Source organism: Glycine soja, chromosome 11 (genome assembly GCF_004193775.1).
Source record: "Glycine soja cultivar W05 chromosome 11, ASM419377v2, whole genome shotgun sequence".
Taxonomy (NCBI): Eukaryota; Viridiplantae; Streptophyta; class Magnoliopsida; order Fabales; family Fabaceae; genus Glycine; species Glycine soja.
This window is the reverse complement of record NC_041012.1, coordinates 3,117,046-3,124,786: the sequence shown is the minus strand read 5'-3', so window position 1 is coordinate 3,124,786 and position 7,741 is coordinate 3,117,046. Positions and strand designations below refer to the sequence as shown.

The following is a 7,741-nucleotide window of genomic DNA, read 5'->3' as shown; positions in this document are numbered from 1 at the left end:
ATTTAAAGAATAATAAGATAGAATGAAAAAAAAATTTTAAATAAGATTCAAAGAACCCTAATGATAAGATAAAAAATAAGACTAACAAACATGAATATAAGATAAATGTTTATCTTGTCAATGATTTTTCTTTTTGTATTTCTTGTCAACGATATTGATTCCTAAGTGATATTTTATCAAAAAAATATATATCTATTCTGAAAGTATATTTTTAGAACTATAAATTACAGTTCTGGATATATATTTTTGGAATAGGTATATTTAATTCTTAAAATACATCTTTGGAAAGCAAAAAAGATATACATCTTTAAGTAAAAAGGTATATTGGGTAGTTGGGAGGTAGAAAGGGATGCAGTGGTGTACTTAGCGAAAGGGGTGTAAATAGTAGGAGCCTAAAGCATATAAAAAAGCCCAAAAACGTATGAGGCCTACTTTAATTTTGATTTCGTCTTCAATATTTTGGTTTTGTCTAGTTCTTCAATCAAGTGCACGCACTTCATTTGTTCGTTGGGGTAACCCCCGTTAAAATCCATTTGGTCTCGTGTTACAAAGTAAGTGTAAATGTGTAATTAACCCATGCAAAGCTACATATGGAGTCACCGACAAACATTAAAATATTTGTGTGGCGAATCTGGAAAGGAGATGATCACGAAAGAATAATTAATTAGCTTTTAGAAAAGAAAGAAAAACGGGAGTGCTGATTTTGATTCATTAGCGGATTGTTTAATTGAAATAGCAACAAGTTTAGCCTTGATTTTTTTTGTAAGGTTAGGCGAAGGATAATAAAAAACATAAGGCAGAACAAAAAGAGGATGAGGCATTCGCTGCCCACCATTCATCGAAGATAAACTTTGAAAAACCATATATGAAGAGCTCCATCTTATTGTTTCAGTGATATATTAATAATAACCAAAACAGCAGAGAGAAGAGAAGGGCTACACAAACACAATCTCTAATGGCACTCAGGATGTGGGCTTCTTCCACTGCCAATGCACTCAAACTCTCTTCTGTCTCCAGACCTCATCTCTTGCCTCCTTTTTCTTTCTCCAGATGCTTATCTTCCGGTATTTACACACACTATCTATTTGTTCATAATATATGAATATCAAAATATCACTTTATTTTTGTTATCTATTTGCATGTGGAAGCAGAGGCCTAATTCACTTGTTTTGCTCACATCTTTTTGCTTGCTTCGCAGTCTTGGATGGACTTAAGTACGCTGATTCACATGAATGGGTCAAGCACGAAGGCTCAGTCGCCACCATTGGTATCACTGACCATGCCCAGGTTGGTGCTTGCACCTCTTCTTAAGTGAAAATTTGTTCCTTTACGAGTTTATTCACATCACCTCACTTAGTGAGATAAGACTATATATTGTTTTGCTCCTGCTTGCTAACCCAGTAATAAAGCAATATTTTTGTTTTTGGGTTGTTTGTCCTTATTATGTGCTAGTATCAACTATCAAATGTTATTGTGTAACATCCTTTTTAATAACATCATGGTTAGTAGGCAAAGGTTGCTAATTCCTGTTTGCTTATGTTAGTGGTTAGAACTTTATTCTTTACAATTTAATGGAAAACATTTGCACATGTTTTTGGGAGGGTCTATGTATACAGTATAAAACTATACAAGTGTGCTGAATTAAAGTTTAACTACATACTTAAATAATGTTAGCACAAAAGTGAAGACTGAAGGTGTCGAATTGCAGGACCATCTTGGAGAGGTTGTGTATGTGGAGCTGCCAGAACCAGGTGGCACAGTTTCCAAGAAGTCTGGCTTCGGAGCCGTTGAAAGTGTTAAAGCAACAAGTGATATAAACTCTCCAATCTCGGGGGAGATCGTTGAGGTTAACAAAAAGCTCACAGAAACGCCTGGCCTGGTGATCAATTCTAACCCTTACCCTATATCTCTGTACTATATATATATATTTGGTCTAAGGAGGACTTTTGTTGCAAAAAGCTAAAAAAAATTCAAGACCTGCGTGAGGTTACTTATTACCATGCACAGTTAGGGTAACAATATTTACACTATCAACAAATAAGAAATTATTTTAGGTATAACATTTAAAGTATTAATTATAAGAGTCAAAAAAATTATGGTACATATCAGTTTTTAATTGATTGACATTGTAAAAATCTCACACTATGGGTGCATATACTATTTACTCTTATGCATGACTATTTATTTTGATATTGAATTGAATTACAGTGTTGATTTGCCTTGTCTTCTAATCCGCAGTTTATATACAGCTCATATTTATTTTTCTACTTTTCCCACTTTAAGGTCAACTCAAGCCCATACGAAGATGGATGGATGATCAAAGTAAAGCCAAGCGATCCATCTGAATTAGATTCCTTGATGGGTCCAAAGGAGTACACAAAATTTTGTGAGGAAGAAGATGCAAGTCATTAAAGTTTGAATTGAATTGGCTCCTGCAGTTATGTGTGGGACTGACTGTTCTTCATATGTTTATGATCTTATTACCTTCTGAACAGTTTTTTAATATGCAACAGAACTGTTTCTTTCCATTTTTCCTTCCCCTGCTATTGTCTCTTGTCACCGACACTTCAGTGTGTCTACATTCTAATTTCTTTAATAAAAATATTTTTATTAAAGATAACTATTTTGTCAATATAATTACTGTGATTAATATTATTTTTTTTTGGGTAAGGAAATAGGTATTACTTTAAAAGAAAACTAATATGAAAAATGAAATAGAGGAAGTGCTTAACCAAATGCATCATTTGAAACAACAGAGCTCATAATATTCTGTTTGAAGCAGGCTTTAAGAGTATTTCATGATTTCTCCCCTCATTAATTGACACTTTGAGGAGTACAGATACAACATTGTAGTTTTAATGGACACACAGATTGTTGCAATACTTGAAAACCAATAAATTATGATTTTCTTGGACCTTTAGCAAGATTTACACCCTGAGAACAATACCAAAGTAAAATACGAAACAAGCTCCTTTATCAAATAAAAGAGATTAAGGTCTAATTTAATAAAGGAGATTTTAACTTCATGAACTTTAAGTCTAAAAAAAGTTGTAAGTTGATTTTAACTTATAAAAAAATTAATTTACGTTAGCTCCTCATTTTCTTTTGCTATAAATAATTATTAAATTAGACCTATCAATGATAGAGAAAAGTAGTTTGACTTTAAATCTTGGTATAAAATAAAGATCAAGAAATAGGCACGTGATTTGATGTTGATTGGAATTTACGTGTGCTTAGTTTCTCATTTAAGATTCATATATAGAGAAAAATCATGTCAGACTATGGAAAACAAATTATTAATTGTGTTATAAGTTTCATATTTAGATATCTTGTTCTTCGAATCATAAGCCGAAGTGGACCAACTCTAAACTAATCAAAATTCAATAATAGTAATAAAAAAAAAAAAAAACACTGCCAAGCTAATGCAAAATTTGTTGGCCGCAACCCCAATGACTTAAAATTTATTCAAAATATATACTACTATCAAGAATAGTATACAAGATTGCCGCGTGTTTCTTGCCCTTGATTAATTACAAGACTCTAATGAATCCCATGATTTAATTGTGTGCCTTTTATAATTCTTGCAGACCAGTTGTCTGAAGGCCTTGGAACTGGTAGGTAAGTGACTGGGCAATCTGGATTAATTCTCTCCATCCTGCACCGTTAAAATGTTTAAGACCAATCAGATATCATATATATATATATATATATATATATATATATATATATATGATATCTGATTGGTATGGCTAGATCTTGTTTCCTTTTACGTCATTTGGTTTCTTCACACGTAAAACAAAGCTTTTAAAAAAACAAACAATCATCTTCTGAAAATACTATTTTTTTTTATATTTTTTAAAAAACTTAAATAAAATTCTAAATATATTTTTCAAAATATTTTTTGTTATAAAAGAATTGAAACAAATAGGCTCATCCACATAACAAACCAAGCATGTGACTGGTGAGAGTATCTACATGTGGGTTGCAAGATGGCCCACTTAGTATAACCAATTCACAACAATTGGCACAGCAGAAATTCATCCACATAACAAACCAGAAGGGTAGCATAAGTTACCAACAGTCTGGACTCCCTTGTAATTTATCAGATTTCGACATCAGGAGATTCAACATAGGAGATTGAAATCAATTCAGACCTAAATTTGTCATGCCAATCACCTTTTGGTCTTGCAAATCCGTCTGTGTCCTTGCTTTCAGGCACAAAATCTGAATCCAGAATTTTATCTGGTAAAGAATCAGATATAGCAATAAGCAACTCACGTGACAGCTCCTCAGATGCCTTATTGCTCGGTGATTTGCTATCCATATAACTTTCTGCTATTTCCTACAAGTCAAAATTTGTTTTTGAGAGATCATCCAAACAATCAGATATCGATGTTTCCGACATAATTGTGTGTGCTTCATTTCTTTCCACTCAATTACTATCATTATCATCATTATTCCTTTTTTTTTTCATGTCAGTAATAAGGGGATTGAAATTATTGCGTGCATTTCATGTACGTGTGCATTGCTGGAGCATACCAGTTTTGGATATCTCTCACTCTCACACACACAGCAACCATATCGTAAATAACTACTAAAATGAATTCATATACTAAAGGAAAATCATTAAAAATTAGCAAACTAATCAGTAATTTAACCGAAACACTAAAAAAATGGACTAGCAGCATTGAATGGCATATGGGCACTTCCATATCACCCTTTTTTTTTAATATTTGAAGAGCCACAGAAAAATTATTACAGCAGCAGCAACATGTTGTAAATCCAGTGTTCAGAAAATATTTTCAGGGCCATTCCACTAGTACGATCAACCCCAACACATTGAACAGTCATGTAACAACGATATATGCAGCAAAAATAAAACTACAAATAAGGGCAATTAGGTCAGCCACAGTAACACCAATAACGAAGCAAATAATGGTGAGAAAGTATAAAGGAAACAAGAAACGAGAGTTGGTAAGGCTAAGATAGCAACAAATGACGATGATGCTGTCTAATTGAATAGTTTAGACATCCATAAAACTGGTGACATTATTAAGGTGGTGAAGATGGGTTCTACATTCCATGGTGTATTTTGAGTAGTTTGACAAGACTAACGATTAGCATGGATGTAACCTAGGTTTAGTTAAAGTTTGGTAGACAGGTGTTGAAGATATACAATAGAGACCCAAAGAGATCATTGCATCAAGCAAGGATAGACTTTTAGAGCAAGCATTCCAAGTGGTCCTTGACTTGGAGGAGTACTTGGAATATCCAACAACTGAGAAACTCTGGTCAAAAGTAGGGAAGACAGCATCTAGGAGGCTGAATGAGATCACCCGCAGCAATAACCCTAATTCCTTTCAATGCTTTCAGGCAGCATTCAAAGTCCTCTTCTTCCATTGAGGCTATAAAGGCAAAGGAACTATAATAGCTAATTCAGGCAGAAGGGGTAGCAAAGAAATTGCGAAACATAATCAAGCCTTGGGTGGATGCTTACAGAGTCCCACGTGCGCAGTCTAACTTTATTTTCTTCACAGTTTTATGTCTGTCTTTGATTCTCTACACCTGCCTAGATCTGATTTCTTTTGGAAGGCATCACTAAATATTCACTCAATCAAAACAGCAAAACCCATTCTGATTCTTCCTATTAACTACCATAGAATTCATAAACCCGAAACACCAAAATTGGAGATGGTATGGCGCCACCGATTGAAGCTGGCAAGAGGGCTTTGGAGATTGAACTAGTGCTGCCACTCCTGTTGTTTCGGTAATTGAGAATGGGCACTAGTGTAGCGGCGCTAACCCCAGTATAAAACTAAGGAATTCCAATGCCTTCACTTCTGTAAGTTCTTTCAAAGTCCCGCACCCCCACCCAAATTCCTTCGATTCTTCTTCCACCCCAAAATCAAGCCTTCACTTGTTTAAAAGCCTTTACTCTTCTTTCACCCTAAATTCAAAGTCTTCCCTTCTTTTAGCAAAGTTCTAAACAAACTTCTCCCCCCTCCTCTCCCCAAGCCAAATTCAAAGCTTCACTAAACCATAATATTAAATCTCCATCATTCCAACAAAACCACATTTGCTTCAGTTGCAGCCAAATATATAAAAAGCAAAAGAACGCGAATAATAGATTAATAGTGATTTGCAAAGGAAGCAACAATTATTCATATCTAGAAGACCGCAAGTGTGTGACATGGCTCCATTCTTTTTGGATCAAAATATTAATATTATTACTCCATCAACTATTTTGAATCCTTACAAAATCATTTTCAGCACTAAATTAAATTACGAGTGATTCGGCTTATTTCATCAGGACTATTCACTCATAACCGTGAAATTATTATTATTATTATTGTCGTTGTTTCTCTTCAAACCAAAGTGTACGGAACTGGTTTGAATCCACGGGATCAACATCAATAAAGACAATTCCATTATTATCAATCAATTTAATTATCATGCAATTGATTTGTTTCAGTCAGCGATCAACATCTCGAAAAGAGCGTTGAAGGAACCCTAATATTTGGGGAAACGAGAAAAACTCAGACCAGAAATTCCGAAATTGTTCGAGAAAAGAAAAACGAAGAAGAAAGTTCCGAATAATATCAGGAGCTTATTATATTCATGCGAAACAAAAGATCGGTGCAGAACATGCGAAAATAACGAAAACGCACAGCAAAATTTACGGATCGAGAAATGGACAATGGCACCTTTTTTTCAGCACTCGAGAGATAAACAGCTCTTCACCCTTCACCTTTTCCTTAACCCCAATTTTTCAATACTCTTTCCTAATTTTCGTGGCCGATAAGATTTAATAGTAAGATAATACTATTTATTTATTTTTATTTTCTATTTCAACGCAGTGGTCAATATAATTGTGCGGTTTACATTTCTACAATACAATTACGTATACTTGGGTTTGGATATATTTAATTTATACACGAGAAATGCTATAGGGGCCAAAACCAGGAGACGGAAAAATCCCGAGACCCACTAAAAATTTGACATCTGTCATTGAAATTACATTAAAACATTAATTTAAATTAACATTTTGCAATTTAATGTCTTTCCGAAATAGCCCTTCCCCACACATTCTCACGCACGTATTTGGGGACTCGTACAAGACGACCAAGTCAATTGCGATGTCGACACCGGGCGAACCGCAACCCTTTCATCATTCTAATTGCGTCAATCTTGGCAGCACAACGTTCAATTGATTTTTCTTTTTCAATTTAAAATTGTAATAGAATGTAGAAAGTTGATCAGTGTGGTTTGCACGACTTTATGGTTGTTGTGACGATGACCTTTTGCTTAAAGGGAATTGATCAGGAACAGGAACCGGTGCTTCCTCATCACGAAGCTACCAAATTATTTTGTTGTAAGAGTATGGGAAAATTGATTAGGAACATTGGTCTGTGGTTATTGTTATAGCAAAATGTTTTGATTATGAACATTGATCTGTGACTAATGTCTTGTTGAACAAATCCTTATTTCCTCCTCCTTTTATGGTTTAGTGTAACTTGATTCATCAAGCCAATGTTCTGCTCATTCAAAAATCAAGATGTTGGTACGGACAGGATTCTTAATCCGTGTATATTTTATGGTACTGGAAATTATTTTACTATATCGTTTGCTTCAATTTTTTAACTAGTGTTGCTGTATTTGTCTTTTTTAGGACAGCAGTGTTGAGCAAGATGATTTCAAAGTCCTGAAAGTTGTACATAGTCATTCAAAAAAAGTGTTGTTG

The 7,741-nt window shown here is 34.2% G+C and overlaps 1 protein-coding gene and 1 long non-coding RNA gene across 2 annotated transcripts; one reads left to right on the top strand and one right to left on the bottom strand.

Annotated features, from left to right (window-relative positions):
- Nucleotides 1-851: 851 nt before the first annotated feature.
- LOC114375832 (glycine cleavage system H protein, mitochondrial) lies at nucleotides 852-2,620 on the top strand. The gene is made up of 4 exons (XM_028333693.1): nucleotides 852-1,064; nucleotides 1,199-1,287; nucleotides 1,709-1,879; nucleotides 2,284-2,620. The coding sequence occupies exons 1-4, from the start codon at nucleotides 956-958 to the stop codon at nucleotides 2,410-2,412; spliced, it is 498 nt and encodes a 165-aa protein (XP_028189494.1). The 5' UTR covers nucleotides 852-955; the 3' UTR covers nucleotides 2,413-2,620.
- A 1,265-nt stretch (nucleotides 2,621-3,885) lies between these two features.
- On the bottom strand, nucleotides 3,886-6,881 carry LOC114375831. The gene is made up of 2 exons (XR_003658856.1): nucleotides 6,669-6,881; nucleotides 3,886-4,342 (listed from the first exon to the last, which is right to left on the bottom strand). It is a non-coding gene; the product is annotated as an uncharacterized LOC114375831 (long non-coding RNA).
- Nucleotides 6,882-7,741: the final 860 nt, after the last annotated feature.